At 37.0% G+C, this 24,714-nt stretch overlaps 1 protein-coding gene and 1 long non-coding RNA gene across 2 annotated transcripts in view; one reads left to right on the forward strand and one right to left on the reverse strand.

Moving 5' to 3' along the window:
* The window catches only part of TRPM7 (transient receptor potential cation channel subfamily M member 7), a 163,672-nt gene extending 140,453 nt beyond the window's left edge, over positions 1 to 23,219 (reverse strand). The window contains exon 1 of the mRNA XM_069098043.1: positions 23,087 to 23,219. Coding sequence (XP_068954144.1) covers positions 23,087 to 23,089 — 3 coding nt within the window. The 5' untranslated portion in view covers positions 23,090 to 23,219. The remainder of the gene's footprint in view (positions 1 to 23,086) is intronic.
* A 62-nt stretch (positions 23,220 to 23,281) lies between these two features.
* LOC138168987 (uncharacterized) lies at positions 23,282 to 24,376 on the forward strand. Its single transcript, XR_011170246.1, has 2 exons — positions 23,282 to 23,490; positions 23,622 to 24,376. It is a non-coding gene; the product is annotated as an uncharacterized lncRNA (long non-coding RNA).
* Positions 24,377 to 24,714: the final 338 nt, after the last annotated feature.

A 24,714-nucleotide genomic window follows, 5' to 3' on the forward strand; every position in this document is an offset into this window, starting at 1 on the left:
CATATATACTGCCCCTGAGACAGTGGGGGGCTAGGAAGTCTGCACAAAACTTTATCTCTGAATTTTTGTTCATACCCTCCTATAGTGTTATAAGCTCTTATTAATAAACTATTTTGACCCATCCTAGTATTATTCCATGCCACTCACCCCAAAACTCTACTCTAAATTTGAAGGACAATTAACATGTTCCTGTTTATTGATGACTGTTAAGTTCTTAATAAAAAAAGTTAATATCAAGGAGAAAGCTATGGATGAATACTGAGACTTAACTGCCCTTCTAAAATCAAAGGTGAATAAGAAAGTAATCAATATCTACACCATGCCAGTCTTAACATATACTTTTGAGAACTATAAAATGGCCTATAATGAATTTGGAAGGTATTCTAAAAATAAACCTGTAAAATATTAACAAAACATAGCCCAACACCCTAAGGCAGCTACAGAAAAATTAATACTTTTTCACTAAAAAGAAATAATAGGATTAATATTCTAAGAGTTTGTGACAAACAGGAAAAAAAGTATCTTTCTACTGAGACATCTGCATCACCTTGGCCAAAACATATTGGTAAAGAACACATACAAAAATGTTGCGACATTCAGATTTTTTTGTGGAACCTTCTTTTTGTGTAAAATTCCAAAGGCAATTTTCCACCAAAAATTACAGAAGTTATCCTTCATGAGACCATATGAATGTAGATCACACAAAGAAATGGTAAAACCTACCAACACTGATCCACACAAACTTAAAAACAATGTTTTTTTAAACAGAAAGTGTCATGGCCAAAACTTTCAATTTACAAGCTGCATGGAACAACAACTTTAAAAATACAGACTTAACAGGAAAAAAAATTATATGGAAACTGAATGAGATACATATCATCTCTGCCCCCCTGTGCTGCTGGTTTTGTACCAAGGATGCTTTCAACAACTCCTGAAAAGAAGAATTTATATTCTAATTCTTTAACTACAAAAAAAGCTATTATTTTCCTCAGCTATGCAACAGTCCATAAAGCATTAAAAATAAAAAAGTAAAAACACTAGAAGGACAATAACTTTTCCTGTGTCCATTTTTATCTGAATTCCATTAAACAAGATGAGAATGATTTTCCTATCATTATTACTAATAACAATAATAATAAATGTTATCATATAGTATAACATAATATTATTATATAATAAGAAATCACAAATGGGTTATCTCTAAAGACTCACATTCCTTGATGGGACAGCTAGGTGGCACAGTGACTAGAGTGCCGGACTTGGAAGTCAAAAAACTAAAAGTATGAATCCTTTTCCAGAAGACTGCTAACTGTGTTGATTCTTAGAAAAGACATTTAAAATTCTCTTGACATGAGTTTCTTCATCTGTAAAATAGGGATAACAGAACCTCCCTCATAATTTTGTGAGGACTGAATCTACTTTGCAAACCTTAAGACATTATGTGAATCTGCAGTTACAGAAGCAACAGAAATTGTACAATCTGTTAATGGCCAAGTTGCAAAAATTTAACATTTACCAAATACTTAACAAGAGAAAATCTGATGGTCAGAATCATACACCAAATGATCATTACACTTCATAACCTGAGAGGCAACAAATGCCTGCATTTCAAATTAAGACCTTGAAATATTCTTGAGAAATCAAGAAATAAATTGTGTTGTAAGTGGAGCATCAGTGTAGGCAAAACTGCTGCCCACAATCACTCAGATATGACATTAATCCATAAAAATTTATAAACAGTGTTCTTAACAGATGTTGTCGTGCCAAATACTCAATCTCTAAGCTACATGGAATGAAAAGCTTACAAAAACATAAGAAGTGGAAGAAATCAAAACCATGTGGTAACAGGATAAAGTGTATCATGAAGATGCTTTCAAATAAGGCAACATAAGATGACCTTACAGGCTAATAATATTTTTATTCAATTACAGAAATTAGTCATTTTATTCTCCTGTTTTCAAAATATTCAAGTAAAAGAATAGCAATTACAGTGACCTGTCTCAGGATCATTTCTATCTGAACTACACTTGAAGAAGAGATTAGATTGACAAGGTAGTACTAACAATAACAATAATGAAAATGAGGATGAGATAAACCATGATAATAATAACACCAGATCATATTTCTATATGTTTTAAGATTTATAAAGTCCTTTACATGTGTCTGCTGTGCATTATCCCTTTCCAGTGGATCTCAAACTTTTTTTTACACACAACTGAGGAACACTGAATTTAGTTTAACATTGGCAACTCTACTGGAAAGTAGGGAGACTTGCAAAAGTAGTTTCCCTTCAATAAAAGCAGTCTATTTTTTTTTCTGAAATTCCTCCAGAATTTAAGATCTGAAAAGTTTTGAGATTATATATAAGTGCATGCATAAGGAGTGAAGTGAAGCATGGCTGGGATTTTACAAAAGTAGTGTTCATAGCTAAGTTTTATTTCTTTTACTCCTTTCTTGTTAAATGTCTACCCCATCCACCCCATTGAACTATTCCTGACTTTCCAGACTCTCAAATACATATATCAAGCTCTAGTCTCTCTCCTGAACTATAACTTCATGTTTCCAAATAACTATTTAGTAGACATCTCAAAACTCATTATCATCCTTCACCCTTCCCTCCCCCCACCCCCAGCTTTTCCCTCTTTTAGAGATCCATATTTCTATTTAGGGCACCATCATTGTTCCAGATACCTAGATTTGAAACTATTTTTCATCCTTTACATCTCACTCCTACTCACTTCGGGCCATATCCAATCAGTTGCCAAGTCTTGCCATTTCAACCTCAACAATAACTCTCCCATATGTGCCCATCTCTCTGATTGAGGAATGGCTCACAATAGGTTCAGCAGGAACTCTGATCTTAAGACCAAAAAAAAATTCGATTCAGTCTTGAAAAAGAATTCAGTAGGCACAAGCAGACTTGGGAGTCAGAGTTGTAAAAGTTTATTGTACACTTTATAGCAGGCAAGGATCCTTAGGAAACCTGCAAGTTTATTGTTAGGCTGTACAGTGGGCAAGAGTCCTTTAGAGGACCTGCAACCTTAAAGGGGTAGAATTAAGATTTTTATAGGGTAATCCATAGTAGAACCCTTGCCAATTATGCTAACTAGGTGATTAAGGGTGGGATTAGGGAAGAATTAAGGTGGGGCCAGTGTTTAAAGGAACATGCATTTTTTATGTAACTTCGAATGGGAAAAAGCCCAAGGGAGGGCTACCTGGAGGTGTGGTTTTAGGCTTGAAACGTCACTAAGTCGGCTAGCGATCAAGGGCTGATGGAGAAGTGCCCAGTCTGCCACCCATCAGTGTCATGTTTGACAAGACTGATGTCTGGGAACCAAGGCTCTTAAGGAGTTAACCCACAGATAGGGTCCTGAAGGATTCATTGAGGCAGCCAAGGAGTCAACCTAGAGATAGGGTACTAAGGATTCATGGGGGCATCGGGACACTATACAAGGGGGTGATTTGCCTAAGCTGGAATGTTTATAGATACTTTTATGAAGGATTCATAGGAATAGTTTGTTATTATTCCAAGCTGAGATAGTTGTTGCTGGGCAGAGTTAATGCTCTGAAGCTGGGGAAGGGGGGTGGGGGGGCTGATTTTACAAACTGGTTTTACAGACAGACGTTACAAAGTGGTATTACAAATTGATTTTACAAACATAGATCCCAAGCACCCCATCATCTGCATATATACCATCTCACACCAATATAATATTCCACATATTCACCAAAGTGATTTTTCAGAAGGGAAGGTCTCACATATGTCACCTCCACCCCCATCCACAAACAATAAACTCCTAGGGTTCCATATTACCTCTAGTATAAAATATAAATTCTATATGGCATTTAAAGCTCTTCACAGACTGATCCCAACCTATCTTTCATCTTCTTTATGCACTTCCTCCCTGTACATACTCTACAGTCTAGCCATACTGACCTACTTATTTCCAATTGTATCTATCTTAGTGCTTTGGACAGCAATGATTGTTACCCTCCCCCCCCCCCCCCATAAGCTTGAAATGCTGTCTTACAATACTTCTGCCTCCTGGAATTCTTGATTATCTTCAAAACTCAGTTCAATTTCTACAATGACTTTCCACATGAGGTCTTTCCCAGTTCCCCATTACTGTCTACCCCTCCCAAGGTTATCCGGAATTGAATTTGTTTTTACCTGTTTTGTACTTATCTATATATGTACACTTTATCTCCCCCATTAGAATGCAGGCCCCTGAGAAAAGTAACTAGGCTTTCCAGTTTTTCTGTATTCCCAAGACTTACTTATTTAGCATGGTGACTGAAACATAGTAAGCTCTTAACAAATGTCTACTGCTTAAGTGTTGGAACTTTATACTTTGTAGGAAGTACAGAAACAATGGAATTCTTGAACAGGGGAAGGAAGTAGGGAGAAAAGATAGGCAAATATAACAAAGTATGAGCTCTTGCGTGGCTTGTGCTCTCTCTCCCTCTGATGCTTTCATTCTAACCCTTCTTCTAGGCCTGTTTGAAATTCTACCACATCTGGCCTTTTCCTCGTCTTAAAAAATAGTCAGAGTGTATATAACCCTGGTTCTACTTACTTTGTGGAGGAAACAATAATATGAGAGTGGTAGCCAGGGAGGGGCACTTTGGTCCAGAAATACAGGGACAGGGAAGGACTGACACAACTCATTTAGAAACAAAAACACAGCAGAAAAATCTTAGGGGGTAGAGGGAAGGAGAGGGAATATGCACATTAAAGAGATGGTCAGAAAGGAAGGATTGAAGTGAAGCATGGATGGGATCTTCCAAAAATAGTGTTCCTAGAGAAGTAGCTACACAATCAATTATTCAATTTAATTAATAAGCATTGTGAGGGCCTACTAAATAACAGAATAAAGAAAAAAAAATCCCCCACCCTCAAGAAGGTTACAAGGTTAGTTAACAGCCTAGGCCAAACTTTCCCTTCAAAACTTTATATAGTCTATGTATAGTCTTTATATAGTCTATATCTTCTAAATATATAAAATATATATTATATAATAAATATAATATAAATATATATTATTAAATATATATAAATAATAAAAAATATATATATAAAATATATAAAAGAAAGTCTCTTTCCTAGGCAACAATTAACGTAACAAATCTAAGGTGAGACATGATTACGCTATCAGGCTTTCCAGAGCTATAAAAGTTACCAGCTGCTAACTGATTACACATAGCACATTTCTTTCAACACACATTAAAAATTACTGTAAAGACTTCTTTGAGGCTGACAAAAGCTTTTCCTCCTTTGTACTTTACACAGCAATTTCCTTTCCTAAAAATTTGTCTTTGTTTTTGTTGCATTTAAGTTCCAAATTGTCTACCTCCCTCACAACCCCACATTAGAGAAGGTCCACATTTGATACAGAAATATATATATATGGAACCATATAATATATACTTTCATATATCAGTTCTTTCTCTGTTGGATAGCATTTTCCTTCATAAATCCTTCATAGTTGATTTGAATGACCATATTACTCAGAAGAGCTTAGTCATTCACAGCTAATCTTTGAACAATATTGCTGTTACTATATACAATGTTTTCTTGGTTCTATCCATTTCACAAATGTATTATTTCATACATTTCTTTCCATATTTTTCTGAAACCAACCTGCTCATCATTTCTTAACCCATCACAATATATCATAACTTATTCAGCCATTCCCCAACTGATAGGCAACCCCATAATTTCCAGTTCTTTGCCACCACAAAGTGAGCTGCTATAAATATTTTATAACATATAGGTTATTTTCCTTTTTCCATAATCACCTTGGGAAACATCTAGTGAAAGGGTATACCCAGTGTATTGCTGTCCCAATTTTTCCACATCCTCTCTAGAATGTCATTTCCCCCTTCTTTCATTTTAGCCAATCTGATAGGTGTGAAATGACACCTCAGGGTTGTTTTAATTTGCATTTCTCTAATAAATAATGATTTAGAGCATTTTTTCATATGGCTATATAAAATTTTGATTTCTTCTTCCAAAAACAGCCTGTTCATATGCTTTGACTATTTATCAACTGCAGAATGATCCATATTCTTGTAATTTGACTCAGTTCTCTATATATTTGAGATGAGGCCTTTGTCCTAGAAACGGGCTTTTATATTTATATATGTATATGTATGTATCATTTATTGCCTATATTAGTTTTATTTGTACAAAAACCTTTTTAATTTAATGTAATCAAAATTATCCATTTCTTATCCCTTGATGTTCTCTCTCGTTTATTCATTAAGTCTTCTCTTACCCATAAGTATGATAGGTAATATATCCCACACTCCTCTAACTTAACTATATCTCCCTTTATGTCTAGGGCATGTGTCCATTTTGACTTTATCTTAGTAAATGGTTTAAGATATATGTTTATACCTAGTTTCTGTCACACTGCTTTCCAGTTTTCCAAGCAATTTTTACCAATTAGTGAGTTTTTATTCCAAAAGCTTAGATCTGTACATTTACAACACAAGGTTACATTATGATAGTCATTTGCTACTATGTATTATGTATCTACTCTATTCCACTGATCCATCATTCTATTTCTTAGCCAGTACAAGATAGTTTTGATAATTATTGCCTTACAGTACAGTTTAAGATTTGGTACTACTAGACCTTTTTCCCTTACATTTGCCCCCCCCCCCCCCCATTAATTCCTTTGATGTTCTTCTTTTTCAAAAGAATTTTATTATTTTTTCCTAGCTCAATAAAATAATTTCCTGGAAGTTTAGTTGGGATGGCACTGAATAAGTAGATTAGTTTAGACAGAATTATCATTTTTATTACCCTGGGCTGGCCCACCTATGAACAATTAGTATTTCTCCAATTATTTAAATCTGACTTTATTTGTAAAAAAAAAAAAAGTATTTTGTGTTCTAAACACAAATAGGAATTAAGCTGGCTTTGTCTTGGCAGGTATTTTACACTATCACAAGTTATTTTATACTGTCTACAGTTATTTTAAATGAAATATCTCTTACTATCCCTTCTTGCAGAGCTTTGTTGGTAATACAGAGCAACAATTTTTTATGTGGGCTTATTTTACATTCTGCTTTTTTGCTAAAATTATTAACTGTTTCAACTAATTTTTTAGTTGAATCTCTAGGATTTTCCAAGTATACCATCATATCAACTACAAAAAAGGACAGTTTTATTTCCTCACTGCCCATTCTGATTCCTTCTATTTCTTCTCCTACTGCCATTCTTAGCATTTCTAGTACAATACTGAATAACAGTGGTGATAATGGGCTTCCCACAACACTCTTTTGTACCTCATTAATGAACTTGTATCATTTTATATATAAAATATTTACTTGCCAGTAAACTGGGCAAGCTCCCTGAGAACAAAATCTTTTCTTATCTATATTTAATATTTCTTCTATCACCTAGCAGTGTTCTGTATTCAAGAGCTAAATATATGATTTTCACTTTATAAAAATAATTTTGATCTATAGATTATATATTGCCCTCTATTCTCTCTATAATCTATATCCCAATCAATAGCTCCCATGAGTAATTAAGGGAGGGAATGGTGGATATAAACATTTTGCAACGTACTTTCCTGAGAAAACAGGTCTCAGAGCTAGAATTCTACTAACTCCACTCTACCTACTAGAAGTTCTTAGGCTTTTTTGTGTCACAGATTCCTTTTGGCATTACGGTGAAGTCTATGGATCTCATTCTAGGAATGTTTTTAAATGTATAAAATACACAGGATTACAAAGGAAATTATTTTGAAATACAGTTAACAAGATTGAAAAAAAAGATTAAGAACCTATTAATCTAGAGGAAAAAGTCTTCAGAATGTCAAGTAGATTCTGCTAACTGGAAGATTTGAGGAGGTATATGGGAGTTACATGGGTGCTGATGGGTTCTTAAAATAACTTCTGCACAAGTAGAGGAAATATAAGAACACAGACCCATGAAAATATCAAATAGCAGAAAAGATACACTTGAGAAGCAAAAAGTTCTTTAATGAAGACTATAGATAATTTTAACTTATAAAATTCAAAATAAACCACACAAGTGCTCTGAAGTAGGGTGCTTTAAGGCACACATCTCAACCCTAACTGTCCTGTATTTAATAGATAGAAAAACCAGAAAAACTAGGTTCAGAAAAGTGAAACTACAGAGAACTTGATCACTACAGAATCTGAACAAGGAAGTTACTATATGCCCCCTAACAATACATTCAAAATCAAGCACCCTTTGAAACACTATAGGCTAGGTTAATTTACATGCATAAAAACATGTAGGAACTAATAATTCCAGAAGTATCTTTGTATGAGATTCATTTTCTTTAAAGGGGGGGGAGGCGCAGCCAGGTGGCTCAGTGAGTAACAGCACCGGCCCCAGAGTCGGGATGACTTGGCTCTGATACTTAGCATCACACCCAGAAATAACTGGCTGTGTAACCTTGAGCAAGTTACTTAACCCCAATTGCTTTAAAAAAAAAAAAAAAAAGAAAGCAGGGGGGACCTAAGAATACAAAGCATATCGTTTTACAGACTTTTCTAAATAATTTGTATTTATCAAACCTAATCTAGCTCTAGTGCAAATTGCCACTTTCAAATTAAATCAAAATTTAAGTCCACTAATCAAAAAATAAACTTAGAAATCAATTTTCTCCTAAATTAAAAGACATATGTCATTAACTCAATAAGCAAATGAGGGAAATATTCAATTCAGGTTGAACTGCAATTCACCCTAACAAAAATCTTAAATACCAATTCTAGGTGCTAACACTTTGAAAGGAAGGATCATTCTATAGAGAAGGGTAGTAAACGCAATAAATAGAAAAGCTAGTCCCCATGGTGATGATAAATTATAGTGATTTAATTTTAGAAAGTTACAAAATTTTTTTTTTTGCTTTTTGGAGGGCAATTGGGGTTAAGTGACTTGCCCAAAGTCACATGGCTAGTTTTTCTGTTAAATGTGTTAAGTGTCTGAGGACGGATTTGAACTCAGGTCCTCCTGACTCCAGGGCTGGTGCTCTATTCACTTCGCCACCTAGCCACCCCCAGTTACAATTTTTTTTTTTGAGAAAAGTTTTTATATTGTTCCCTCATTTAGTTCCACTTCAATGCAGAGACAAAGTAAAACCTAATTATCAATTGGTCCACATCTAAGATTTCAAAGAATCACAGTGGATATCATGTAAAGTGACCTGCCTTCAAAATATTGAACTGTCATTTTGTTGCTATAGTATATATATATTTGTATTTTCCATTTTACACACATACTGCTTTTATATAAATGCTTGCTGAATGACTACATAAACTTCTAAAGGGTAGCAACTCACAAATCTACTTAAGGAGAGAAGAGGAGGAAAGGGAATAAGCATTTATATAGTGCCTGGTACTGTGCTAAGTGCTTTGCCAATATTATTTCATTTGAGCTTTATAATAAACCTGCAAGATAGGTGCTGTTATTTTCCCCATTTTATAACTGAGGAAACTAGAGCAAAGTAACTTGTCCAGGGTCACACAGCTAGTATGTGTCTGAGACTGAATCTGAAGTCAGGTCTTCCTGATTCCAGGCCTAGTGCTCTTCTACTGAACCATCTAGGTGCCATTACCGTACTATACTGTACATTTCCTACAAGGCTGTAAGGCTTTGGAATTCTCCATCATGCCACAGGAATATGTTTATCCTGGAAGATCACTTAAGCTCTAAAACTCACACCTCAGAAATATCCTCCGCCATGGATTGGAGGGTGGAGGACTCCTTTCAGAACCTTCATTTAAGGAAGGCCCAGCCATCTCTTCATTTCCCACCTAGTCTGAACTTCTCTGAATTTCTCCATCATGCCTTTAAACCTAATACACTGTCCCAACACCCCTTTTTGGCTTCCTTTTACCTGTTGTCTTCCCCAATGGAATATAAATTCCTTGAGGGAAGGAATTGTCTTTCTTTTGCTTGTACTTGTATTCTAAGCCCTCAGAACAGTGCCTGGTACATAGTAAATGCTTAATAAATGTTTGCTGACTACCAGAGCTTCAATCACAAAACCTTGTTATTTCTCCACATCTCCCATTTCTTCCCTTCTCTCCAATCATATTGGAACCAATAAGCACTTATTAAGCACTTACTAAGTGGGCAAGGCACTATGCTAAACATTTAGGAAACAAAGAAAGGCAAAAAAACAGTGCCTATACTTAATATGACATTCTAACTGAGTGAGACAACATGTAAATAACTAGGTACACAGAAGGTAATCTTATGTAGAGTAAGTAGCTAAATGTAACCAGAAGGCTTTATATTCAATCCTGAAGATGACAGGGAACCACTGGAACTCAATAAACAAGGTGACATGATCAGAGGTAGAATTCTGAAAAATTACCTTCACAGCTAAACAGAGAATGGATTAGAGTGGGGGTTGATTTAAGAGAGGACAATCAATTAAAATGCTATTACACTATGGGGCAGCTAGGTGGTACAGTGAATAGAGCACTCCTGCCTCTCCTGCCACTCCTGCCCTGGAGTCAGGAGAACCTGAGTTCAAATAGGGCTTCAGATACTTGATCACACTTACTAGCTGTGTTACCTTGGACAAGTCACTTAACCCCAACTTGCCTTCCCCCCTCCAAAAAAAATGCTAATACACTAGGCCAGGTAGGAGGTGCTGAGGAACTAAATTAGGTTTGTGGCTATATGAGTTGAGAAAAGAGTACATATAGGAGATGTGAATGTAGAAATGACAAGATATGGGATTTAAGTGAGAATGAAGAGAATGATACTTTACTATATGCCTTATCATTTCTCATGTGGACTATTCCAACAATTTAAGTGGTTTCTACACCTCAAAGTTTCTCATTTCAATTCATCCTCCAGAGCTGCCAAAAGGATGTTTCTGAAGCAAAAGTACAACACTGCCACCTCCCTACTCTACTGAATACACTCCAATGACTCCATCTGAGCTCCAGGATCAAATATCAATCCCTTTGTTTGGTATTTAAAGCTCTTCACAGTCATATTCTTTCCTATAAAGTTAGTCTTCACTCCCATTCAGACATTACAATTAAGCCACACTGGTCTACACAAAGTACTTTCCACACAACTAACATTTCATCTTGAGTCTCTGTGCCTTTGCATTGGTTGTCCTTACCTAGAAAGTTCTCCTTCCTCAATTCTTCCTCTTAGAATCCCTGCCTTCTTTCAAGACACAGCTCAAATATCACTCTATGCATAAAGGCCTTTTCCACTCTGACCAACTGATAGTGCATTTTCCTCTAATACTACCTTTCCATCTATTCTGTATTATCTTGATAGCCAGCATGTATATAATGTCTATTATGTGTCTGGTACTGTGCTAAGTGCTTTTTGCAAATACTATCTTCACAAGGGTGAAGGTGTGAAGGTAGAGGAATAGAAACATAATTTCATAACACTTTACCTGTCGGTGAATCCTAGTTTTTGGCAGTGGAGGGTGGGAAGACTAAATTGCTGAATAGGAGAGCACACAAAAGGTAAAGGGGGAGAAATATAGAGGAATGTATTAAGTACTCTATTCAAGACAATGTTAACAAAAAAGAGAAAATACCTTTGCAGAGTCTCTTGGAAATAAGAACAATATGAGAATGGGTGAGATGGCAAAGGAAGGAAACAAAATAGCAGAAAAGGGCACATCTTGATTCAGTGATGGGAAGAGATCCCACTGAAGAAAACTCCCATGGAGGGAGAAAGATATTCTATACTGAGAAATGGGGATTTTATAATATGAAAAATCTGGGGCGGCCAGGTAGCACAGCAAGTAAGAGCACTGGCTCCAGTGTTGGGATGACCTGGGGATCGAATCCAGGCTCAGATACTCAGCACCACACCCAGAAATAACTGGCCGTGTAACCTTGAGCAAGTTACTTAACCCCAATTGCTTAAAAAAAAAAAAAAGAAAAAGAAAAATCTATAGGAATTTGGTGCTGAGAGACCACTACCTCTGAAAGTGTATTGTGCCTCCATGGATAGCATTCTGTCTCAAAAGAAAAGGAGTAAGTGGACGGGGACAACTGAAATGCAGAAGGTGGTAGGGAATCAATCAAGAGAAAAAATTTCATGGCAAATGTGACAAAAATGACCTAGTCAAGTCAATGTTCCATAAAAGGAAAATAACTACTGTAGTATCTCAGGAAAAAGGCTTATGTGAGAATGGGTGAGATGGCAAAAGGAGGGACTGAAAGAGAAAGAAATCCAAACTATTAATAATCCCATGAAAAATATTCTAAATCACTATTAAAGAAATGCAAATCAAAGTCAAGTTTACCTCAATGTCTATCTCAAACCCATAAGATTGGCAAAAAGACAAAAAAGAAAACAACTGGGAGATGGAAGCGCATTAATACTTTTCTGACAGAGCTGTGAACTGGACCAGCTATTCTAGAAAGTAATTTGGAACTATGCCCAAAAAGTCAATAACCTGTGCACACACCCTTTGCCCCAGCTATACCACTATTAGGCCTATATGCCAAAGTGATCAAAGAAAGAGAAAAAAGCTCCTTGAGCTCCTTGTGTATAAAAATATTCAGGGCAGCTCTTTTGGCTGAACTGAAAACAAGAGGGAACCCACCAACTGGAGCTGAACAAGTTATGGTATATGAATATAAGTGATTACTATATCAATCAATCAATCAATATTTATTAAGTGCCTACTATATGCCAGGCATTATGCTAAGCACTGATGAGACAAAAAGAGAAATGTGCAATAAGCAAATATTTAGCTCTAAGAATATAAAGAAAAATCTTCCTCTCAATTAACTTACATTCTAATGAGGGAAATGTGGATGCATACACACACACACACACACACACACACACTTATAATAGGTATATACAAGGTACATATGGAATAAATGGAAAATACCCTTAGAATGGAAGGCAATAGCAGCAGCAGCAAGCAGTTCGAAGTGCAGGATAGAATTCAGGGGAAATGTTGTAGAGATGATACAGATCACTGAATCTATATCATGGATTCCTATATCTAAGGATATTAGATATTACCTAATTGATTCCTACAATATTACTGGTAGTAGTGATAAGAACTGGCAGTCATCTGAAGAGGAGTAATAATTGAAATTATGGGAGTCAAGAGACCTTGGGGGATACACATTTATTCGTGAAGAGAAGGAAAAGCCAAAAAAGAAAAAGGAAAATGGTGAAAGTAAATTGTGGGAACCAAGGAAAAAAGAATGTTGAAGAAATGTGGGTGGGTCCATGTTAAATAGAAGTCAAGAGGAATTAGGACCTACATATCTTACAGTGTTGTTAGGAATTACTTCATAAATCTCAAATCACCATGTATAAACATAAGTTTGAATTATGAATCAGAAAAAGGATATTAAATAGTGATAAATTTATTATTAGCTTGGAGAAAGCTATTTTAGTACACTAATGTTGACAGAAGTCAGAATGCAAAATACTAAAAATGAAGCAGGTGGTAGGGAAGTAGAGTCCCCAAGTAGGGACTACTCTCTTTAGAAGTTGGGAGTGGAGGTGGGAAGGAAAGATTAACTGGGATAAAAGGATCAAGGAATCCTTTTTAAGAATATGGGAAACCTGAGCACATTTACAGGTTGAAAGTTTTGACTGAGTTGAGAGGAAAGAAAAAATGACCGGCAAAACAAGATTATCAGACCACAGTAAATTAATTTTAAGGTACCGTTTTGATTTGAAGAGTTAGCTTTGGCAAGAAAGGAACAAAGACTTCTCTAAGACTGGGGAGAAGAGAGAATGGAGGAGAATATAGTTTTCAAAGAGGAGATTTGAGAGTTTCTATCAGATTGCTTTAATTATCTCAAATTATGTTGTACAAGGTCTCTCAGCTAGAAGCACTCCTTAGAAACCAATGTGAGACCTTATATTATATTCACGTATATACCTTATCTTTGACTCCTCTAGACCAAGCAATGTAAACATAAGACTTAGTGAGTCTCACTTTTATTTTTTTTTATTCCCCACTAGATTTACAGTGTTTAATAAATCCCAAAAGAATAAAATGTTGGAGGTTCAGAAACAAAATCATATTAAAAACACAGTATTGTGAAATACCACAAAATTTAAGGCCTTAAAAAAAACAAATTTATCTATCTGGCTGTTTTATTTTGCTTAACTGTATTTCTTGTTACACATTAAGGTCTGGTGTGCAAAGAGGTTAATATTAGAAAATGAATGATAGGAGGGAAAAATCATCAATACAACTTTTTTTTAAAAGTACTGCTTTACTCCATTCCAAATTAAATATCCACTTGCACACACAGAGAAACAATCATTATATAGAATGCACTAGTTTGTGGTAGTAGTTCTACTACTCTCATATCATGAAGCTAATATATCTGAAATAAGCCTTTCCAGGAGGCAGCTATGATTATGAATAGTATGCAAAATAAGCCATAAAAACCCCATTATGATTCAAAATAGGAGATGAATTATCATAATGATCTTAATATGGACTTATCCCCCAAAAAAGAAGTTCTCTCTTAAATTTTACCTCACTAACTGCAGAAATAAGCTTTTCAGGAAATGACCAAGAACCATTCTCTCACTGGATGAGTCAAGAGATGATAATAAAAAGTAAATACAAGTTAAACAATTCTAAGACTTCACCCCTCCACTTAGCAAACTGGTAATGATGAGAAAAAATAGAATATGGGTATAATAATACACTGCTAGTGTAACTATGAATTAATTCAACTATTGTGGAAAGCGATTTGGAATTGTGCTACATGCCAAGTCGAAGACAGAAAGAGTGGTTCCACAAACAGCAAAATATTTATTGGATCACTTTTTTAGGCAGTAAAAAAAACTGGAGGAAAAAAGTCAGTACCCATCTATTAGAGGCTGGGTACACAAGCTGTAGTATATGAATGTAATGGAATATATTACTATGCCATTAAGAAATAAATAAGAAAAATTCAGATAAGCATGGGAACAACTGTATAAATGACAAGAATGAAGTAAGCAGAACCTGGAAACTATATACACCAAGATAATAATATAAACTGAAAGAATAAAAAGAACCTGCATACTATGTAATTATAATGTCAAAGCTTGGCCCAGGATAACAGTTGAGAAAATAAATCTTCCTCCTTTTACTGCAGAGATGGGGGACTTACAGATGTGGAATACTGTACATACCATCAGATGTGTTAGATGTTTTGGCTGGCCTACTGAACTGATATTTTTTTCCTTTATCTTGGCTAATCTTTGTTATAAGGGAAGGTTCAAGTAATATCACCAAATCACAGATATGGAAACAGGTTCAGAGAAGCTGTAAATTGCATAGGAATCACTATCTTAGCCAGAATATTAATTTAGTGATGTATTCTACACTGAAAAATTTGGTTTATGTTAAAAACTAATCATGCACAATTGCTGCATATAACACTGACCTATTTGAGGGAAATTACTTACCCCTAAAAGGTAAAATAAATAAGCTTTAATTGAGCAAACATTTTGAAAATTTAGCTGGGAAATGAACAAAGTCTTACGGACAGTAGGTAGTTAAAAAGCCCTAGATTTGGAATCAAATACAATATAAGCTCTTTGAGGACAAAGATTTTTTGTTGTTGTTTTCTCTATATTAAAGGTCTGTGCCTGGCACATGGTAGGTGCTTAGTAAAATGTTCACGGCTTGACTTCAAATCTCAGTTCTGCTCTTTAATGACTGCCACTTTTTACCAGACCTGTCTCTTCACCTGTAAAACGAAGGGACTGGTTTAGATATCCTATAAGGTACCTTTCATGTTGATTTTTATGACACTAATTAAAAAAAAAAAAACAAAGACAAATTGTTGAACCTCATATCACGTTAAAGGAAGAAGTTTAGAATACTAAACAAATATAGGAAGCTGGGCTTTTTACAATTCAAGAGGCTAAGAGAGATGGGTTACTCTCACCCTCTCAGGTCCTATATCTAGTTCCCTGAATTTTATTTAAGGATCTATTTATATCATCATGACATAGAACTGAGGGTTAAAATATACTATCTTTGGGGAGAGTGATGCTCAGGAATGCCCTCCCACAACCTCCCCAGTTGCAAGGATTCCAGTGGAGATAAGCTTATTGGCTTTGTGGCGATAACCCTTATCTCTGGGGACAGAGATGTAGGAAGCATCTAACTGTGCAGGCCCAGGAACAGAAGCACCTGCCCAAGATCCTCCTACTTCATGTGAACAATCCTTTTGGAAAGTAATTGTTTCTGCTCCTACTCAAGAGACCAGAAAGGCTTATCATTATAGACAGGATTCGAAACACAGTAAGGGGTGTGGGGTGGGGTAGGAGAACAGGGCATCCTTTTTTCAAAACAATACAATACACACAAAAATCAGGTAACATATTACAAATAAATTACATACCACCTGTTATCTGACATAAAAAATTATTTAAAATGTTTTACTAAATAATAAAACAATCCTTTTAAGAACTCACTGATACAAGTTTTGTCAGGTCAACCACCACCAACCTGGGGGAACAGATACTAAGACTTAAAACAAATGTTAGAAATCACAAAATTTACAATGAGGATTCCCCAAAATGGTAAAGTATATCAGAAATGAATTAAGAATTCATTTACAAACTACAGTGACATAATCATACTTCATTCATCAGGTATCACTGAATGAATTTATCAGATTAAGTATACATTTTTTTAAAAAAGATTAACTGTTTTTATGAATGTATATAAAGCATTACACACAACCTTCCTTTTACAAACAGGGTATAATGTAACTTTCTCTAAGGATGATGAAGAGCCATTATCCTTGCAAACATAAATATTGTATTGTGCCTTAAATCAATAAAATTTGTATAACTCTTCATTTCTAATACTATATTAAATGTTCCCTGAATATTGTGCTTTTCCAGTTGCTGTTTCTTTTATCTCTTCAATCTATGGTCACCCCAGAACAGTTACAGGGTTCTCTTTTCTGACACCACTGCCTCTCACCCCATTAATCTGATGATGTCTGATTTCCAGGAAAAACCAAACAATCCGTATTAATAAAATGAGTAAGTTTAGTTTTACAGACAATACTAATTCAACAGGTTCTGCTGCCCTGAGGCTGGGTATACTCTAACAATATAATAAGAATTTTAGATCTGGAAAGAGTATTAGGCACTATCTAGCCCCATGGTGCCAAACAACACTCCTGAAAGATGCCTGAACCAGATTAAAATGAAATTGGAAAATATTTAATAACAAAATACATAAAAATACAATAAAGCATAACATTACATTTGAAAACTAAGTCAATATGTGGCCTGAAGGGATCCATGAGTACAGATCAATGATGCCTGTTTGACACCACTGATACAGCCACTCATCATCATGGTTCAGTGAAAAGATTACTGACAACAGCAACATAAAATGTGAGTTTAAATTTCCCTTCTAATACTTCCTACCTTGGGTGATATTGGCAAATCATTTAACTTCTATTTGGCAATAAGGGGCTGGACTAAGAGGTCACTAAGGTCTTTTCTAGTGTAAATCTATGACCCTTGGACAATTTTATAGGTAAGAGGAAAGGAACAAATATCTATTAAGCATCTACTAAGCTTTTACAAATGTTTCTTGGATCCTCACAACCACCCTGGGAGGTTGGTGCTATTATTATTTCCATTTTACCACACAGGAAACTAAACCAGACAAAGGTTAAATGACTTGCCCAGGGTTAGACAGTTAAGAAGTATGTGAGGCTTCTAGGGTTGTATCCCAAAGAGATCATAGAAGTGGGAGGAAGAACGGTGTGTACAAAAATATTTATAGCAGCCTTTTTGTGGTGGCAAAGAATTGGAAATCAAGAGGATGCCCATCAATTGAGGAATGGCTGAACAAGTTGTAGTACATGAATGTAATGGAATACTATTGTGCTATAAGAAATGAGGAGCAGACAGACTTCATAATAACCTGGAGAGACTTATATAAACAGATGCAGAGTGAGAAGAGCTGAACCAGGAGAAATCTGTACACAATTACAGACACAACATTATGTGACTTGATAGAATGGACTCCTCTCAGCAATGTAAGGTTAAAAGACAACTCCAAAAGAATGATTATGGAAAGAAATATCCACATCCAGAGAGAGTTACAGAGTCTGAATGCAGATTGAAGCAAACTACTTGCTCTCTTTCTTTTTCTTGTTTTGTTTCCTCTTTCCCATTGTTCATTCCATTAGTTATAATCCTTCTTTACAACCTGACTAATGTTTAATGTGGGGGGAAAAAAAAAGTATATTTTTTTTAAAAAAAAAAGGCTGTATTTGATTCCAGGTTTTCCTGACTCCAGACCCAGAAGTTCATCCAATGTCCCACCTCATTGTAGAAATACTCTCTAGTATTAGTTGCTCTCAATAATCAAATGAAGTAATCAAGCAGCAATAGGAAGAATTTAATAAATATGTGTTCCTTTCCTCCCTCTCAGAAGTATTAATTCAAGTTATAAACTAATGGTAATGGAGGAAAAAGAAAAGCTCAATGGCTCTTTCCCTTCCCAAATTTTATTATGGCTTCTTTTAAGCTCACATGTTCATTTATTTGCTTTCCCTACAAGTGTTCTCAAACTTTTAAGTCTTTCAGGACCCCTGTATAATCCCCAAATTATTGAGAACCCCAAAGAGTTTTTGTTTATGTGGGTTACATCTATCTATATTTACTATACTAGAAATTAAAACTGATAGATTAAATTTATTTATTAATTTGTTTAAAAATAATCGATCAGGCTGAGTGAGAAGAGTAGAGCCAGGAGAAATTTGTACACAATTACAGACACAATGTATGTACGACAACCAACTTTGAGAGACTGGACTCTTCTCAGCAATTCAGGGTTATAAGTCAACCCCAAAAGTCTCATGATGGAGAGAGATGTCTACATCCAGAGAAAGAACCGAATTTGAATCCAGATTGAAGCAAACTACCTGCTCTTTTTCTTTTTCCTGTTTGGTTTTATTTCCCCTTTCCCACTGTTCATTCCATCTGATACAATCCCTCTTTATAACCTGACTAATGTCCAATGTGAAAGTATTTGCAGATACTATACTTGATTGTATGCTGCCATGGGGGGAGGGAGGAGGAGAGGGAGAGAAAAATTTGAAACTCAAGGAATTGTGGAACTGAATCTTGTAAACTAAAAGTAAGCAAATTAATAAAAACAAAAAAAATCGATCAGTAAACATTGATTAAGCACCTACCATGTACCAGGGATACAAAAAGAAGCAAAAGACAGTCCCTGCCTTTAAGGAACTTACAATCTAATATACATGCAGAAAGCATATATATGATAAATAGGAAATAATCAACAAAGAGAAGGCACTAGAATTAATAGGGGCTGGGGAAGGCTTCTCATAGAAGGTCAGATTTTAGTAGGGACTTAAAGGAAGTCAGGAAGGTCAGTAGTAGGAGCAAAGGAGGGAGAGTTCAAGGTATGGAGAACAGAGAATTATACACCCATTATATAACATTTTCATGAAAAATAACTATTTTCCAAAACAAAATTTAGTGAGAAGAATGGCACTGTTTTACATTTTTTGCACATCTCTTTAATGTCTGGCTTGATAGAAGGCAGTTGGATGCTCCTGTTTCTCCATTCGATCTGTTGAGATAATTGTTCTGTTTGAAGTATATGAAGAAAATCCAGTCTCAAAAAAGCTATGTAGTTGGATAGGGGTGGACTATTTTAATAGGTAAATGGCATCTTAGTATTATTACTAAAACAGTTTTGACAATATGGACTCCCTAAAAGGATATTTGGGGTCGCCTCCCACACACATTTTTTTGAGCTCTACAACAACCCTGGGGTAGACAGGTATGTATTACTACCAATACTTTTTCTACTAAGGAGGAAACTAAAGTTCATAAGGGTTAAGTAACTTGCTTATAGGTTTATAGGATGTTAAGAAAATCCAAGTCTTTCAAAAATTGTTTCTACATGGAATTAGGAACAATATTAAAGTGCTTGCATAATTATTTTTATAAATGGTCAACAAGAAGAATCCTAAAAAAGCATCGTGACTTGAAAGGTCCATAGTTGAGCAAGGTAAAGAACCAAGGTTTATTAATTTCCATGTCAACAGAGCAGTGATTCCTACTACCAAAGATCAATGTTTAGTTTCCAAAATCTCTTAAGAATTAGAGACTTAACAAAACAATTAAAAAATAAACCCAGTTATTCTATGCAGGCATAAAATGATTTTCAAAACCAAGTAAAATATTTCAAACCAAGAATGAACTCATGTTCTAAAATTAATGAAGGGCAAATAAATTCAAAATATTCTCCACATTTCATTAAGTTCAAATCACCATAAATGATAGAAGCAAAAATTGTAATAGGTTCTCTCCATGATTAACTCTTCTCATTTTTTGTCTCTAGATAAAAACAGTGCCAACAAGAATGAAAACCTAAGATGGAGACTTTTTTTTTTTAAAGCAATCGGGGTTAAGTAACTTGCTCAAGGTTACACATCCAGTTATTTCTGGGTGTGGTGCTAAGTATCTGAGCCCGGATTTGATCCCCAGGTCATCCCGACACTGAAACTGGTACTCTTTACTTGCTGAGCCACCTGGTCGCCCCTGATGGAGACTTTTTTAAGGGGACTCTGTAAAATCTACTAAAATGGTAAAGTGATCAATAAGAAAAAAAGATGAGGAAATATGTATTAGCTTCTGTCATTATGGAAAATCTCCTCTCCCAATCCTGAAGTTTAAAATTTCAAGTTCTTATTTTGAATGCACTGTGGTACCTAGATAGAATATATATGCATGCTCTTTAAACATGTGTATTTAGAATATGTATGTATATTTTCTAAACTTAAATTTAAACTTTATAAACTTAAACTTTCATATCACTAACCTTTGCCTGGTAAAATAAAACATTAATATTAATTTTAAAATTATATCAAGTGTATTCCAGTTGTCTAAAGGGGGGAGAGAAATAATGCCACAATTTTTATACAGTTTTATTAACAAAAATATCAAAGGAGACTTTTCAGTAGCCTTACAGTAGCAGAAAAACATGGATAAAAATCAACTTTTAAAAATCATATATAATTCCAATCTAATAATCTATATATTTTTTAAAGTTGCAAAAACTATTGCCCTTAAGGATAACGCATTTTAACCTCCAAAAAATTTTTTTTAAATAGGAACTATGATTTCTAATATATATTCAAGACACATTCAAGTTATCTTTCTTAAAATCACAATATACATTAAAGAACTCTTAGAAAGTTCCCAGAGACTCAAAAGATTAAGAAAAATTGAAGAAAACTATATTCAACAAGAATCGGTGCTCAGTCTAGAAGATAAAAATGCCCTTTTTCATCTCAATTCAAGAGATCCATCTCCAGAAAAAAAAAAAATAAACATGTTAAAAAGTGAATATGAAGGTGAGAATATATTAAGTTTCAAGAAGAAAAGTGCACAGATTATTGGGTGTGGGATATACCTAGACAGAGTAGAAGGAAGAGAAATTTTTGGAGTCAACTAGTTCTAAAGTTTTCAGAGATAAACTCCCATTGATTTGCAGTCTAGTATGCCAAGACCAAAGGGGGGAAAAAATATTGAGACAAACTGAAAAAAGATCCAATTTGGGAACATTTTTTTGGTGACAAGATAGGTTATGCAGCAAAATGCAAAGTCGCTCTGGAAAAGTGTTTTGCTTCCCCCACTTTACAGGAAGATCAATGGAAGTCTGAATCAATGCCAAACTCTCACTTCATTTTTCTCAAGTAACAGCAAAATTAATTTTTAAATAGCCAAAATTCCTCCTTCAAAAAAGGAAACCTACATGTATATCTGAGTTCTGAAGAATATAAAGGTTATATCAAACAAAATTAATGCTGTTTTACAGAGAAAGATCAAACAAGTCTTTTTGAGTGATGACAAATCCACAACGTAAAATTTAGCCTCTTGAGTCAATCTTATTCATGTATTTGATGCAATTAAGAAAAAAAAGTTGGCCACCGTTTTCCAAATTAAAGTAATTGGAAGGATAGGAATAAGATGACTGAGTACAAAGAGGGGGACATTATCTGTCTCCTGTATAACTAAATCCAAGATTTTACTATACTTAAAATTGCTTCAAGTTCAAGAAATGGGACGGCCACACTCCAGCAGAAGCACTATCTAGAAACATAAACTACGAAGGTTAGTGGCAACATAATAAACATAGTATCCACCAACACTTGAATGCACTGGCCCAAGTCACTCGCAAAGGAATTCTTCACACCTGCTTGCCAGGCATCAAAAAACTACACTCAGATTACTGCAATGCACCTCTTTCTTCCTCTCCATTCACTCACTCCGCACTTTCTGTTTAGAACGCAACTCGCCCTCTAGGGCACTGGACAAGACCGTTCGGCTTCATCCTGGCAACACTCATCATCACCTTATGGTCCCTTCTGCAGTAACCTCATCAAATGACTGAAGTCATACAAGAGAAAAAAATTCCGAAACAAGAGCTACCTACCATGAAAAAAAATCGTCACAACCACTCGGAAACTCCACACTACCTGTGAAGGAAACCCGCCGCGCACCACTGCGCAGTTGGAGAGGTGCCTCGCCGAGCCCCGTGCCCTCAGCCCTTTCTTGTCCCTCTCTCTCCACCTCCCCCGCCTAGCACCTTCCCCCAGGGCCTCGGCTCCAAGCAAGGCTCGCACATCTGCCAGCAGCTGGCGCTGGGGGAGGGAGAAGCAGACAGCCGCGCTCCCCCGGGATGCGGAGGTTGGGGGGGGGGGGGGGCGGGGAAGTGCGCTGGGGTTGCTCAGCCTACAGCCAGGTGCCTCTCCGTGGCTCCCGGCGCCGCCACAGCTGCTGCCGCTGCCTCAAGGGCTCGCACGCTGGGCTCTCAGCCCAGGCGGTCCACGCGCTCGGGCTGATGCCGGTCCAGCTCGCACCCCAGCCTTCCAGATCAGCTCAGCAGCTTCCCGCGGCCAAATCCCGCTTCCCCCGCCCGCCCTGGCCCTCCCCGCTATTCGGTCCTCGGCGCTCAGGTCCCCTCCTCCCTGGTGGTTCCCAGAAGCGATTCACTCTCTCAGCTCCCTCCCTCCAGCCCCCGCGGGGCCTGTGCGGGTCCCGTACCATTCTCCTCACGGGGCGGACTCCGGAAGGGCAGCAACTCCACCTCCTCCTCCTCCGCGGCCTGCAGCCATCTATCGGGAAGCGTCTCCGAAGGCGGCAGCAAAAGCCGCCGGACAAGAACAGCCCAGGGATACCTCCTCAGAACTAACTCAGCTCCGGCGCTAGAAGCAGCAGCAGCAGAAGCCGAGTCTTTCATAATTGTGCGACCAACTCCTGCGGGTGACTGGCCACAGGGACGCGCCCGCGCCCGCCTCCGCCGCCTGACGGAGTCGGAGACACACCACGTGAGCGACGCGTCATGCGCGCTACCGCCAGGACGCGGGTCACGTGACCCCGCCCACCACCAGTCGCTGCTTTTCCTGTGGCCTCCCGACCTCAGTTCTTTGCACTTCACTTTTGACCAGGTTCTGTGACGGAGCCACTGTGGATGGGGGTGACGGGGCAGGGGGAGGAGAGAGAGGGAACCCAGAAAGCTGGTGATTAAGCCCCCCACCCCAGGCTGCTGAAATCCAGCCTAGTTTTGTCTTCTCGCCAGTTCCCTCAGTGGCGCGCAGATCGCAGACGACTGAGCGATAACGGGAGCCGAACGAGTAGGACCATTGTCCTACCTACCCCTGCCTTCTTCGAAGACCCCAGCTTCTGTGTGTGTCTAGAAAGAGGAGCAACGTGAGCGTGGTCAGAGGGGCTTCAAACAACCCCCAGGTCTGCTTTCCTCTTATCCAGTTCGACCTCCCAGGCACCTTAAGAAAGTCAGTCAGTCCAGGACCCTCTTCCAGTCTATGGCTTCTCCCTTCCCTCTCCTGTTTTCTCACCTGGCGGAACTACTTTTGGACTTCTCTGAGTTTTCCACAATACCCCAGGAAGTTTATTTTTGGGTTAAACATCACACTTTAAGAGCCCATCAGCCTTGGTGCTTCACCCCTTCACCATTCTCTCTCCATTCGATGGGAGGGCAGAGCCATGAAGTCCAAGAATTCCATTTAAGGAGGGCGCTTGGCTCAGAGCATCCCTTTATTTCCCACCTAATTGCACTACTGTGGGACTAATATGACTTTTCCACATTACTCCAGAAAATTCATTATTGGGTTAAACGTCATCACCTCGTAAGAGCCCCGACATGGTATTCCACCCCTTCACCCCTCCGTTTGATGAGGTGGAGACATGAACTCCAAAAACCTCCATATTGATGTTGTGTCATGACCTTACTAGACTATAAACTCTGAGAAGGTTATAGCTCACCCAGGACTCTGGGCACAGAAGGCACTGAATAAATATTTGTTGAATGATCTCCTCACTTTTCCCTCTGGCTCTTGTGTCTCCACCCACTCATATCTTCCTAAATAATCTTCCGTGTACACATCTCCATTCTACTCAAAATCTTCCATAGCTTTTCGTTCATAAAGTGTAGAGCCTAAGCCTGAAATTAAAGGTCTACACAATCAACTTCTACCCCACCTCTCCAGTCTCTTTTCTCATTATTCCCCTGACCATTCTGCTACAGTCAAATTTATTGTTCTGTAAAAATGCCTTACAATTCTCTATTTCCATACTGTTCTCTAGTTTGTGATAACATAATCAAAGGTTTAATTTTTTTCTTGTGCATGTATTATATCTCTCCAAATTAAACC

This window comes from Petaurus breviceps, unplaced genomic scaffold (genome assembly GCF_028583685.1).
Source record: "Petaurus breviceps papuanus isolate PSGF00001 unplaced genomic scaffold, PetGlider_PUasm1.0 37, whole genome shotgun sequence".
In the NCBI taxonomy this organism is placed as follows: domain Eukaryota; kingdom Metazoa; phylum Chordata; class Mammalia; order Diprotodontia; family Petauridae; genus Petaurus; species Petaurus breviceps.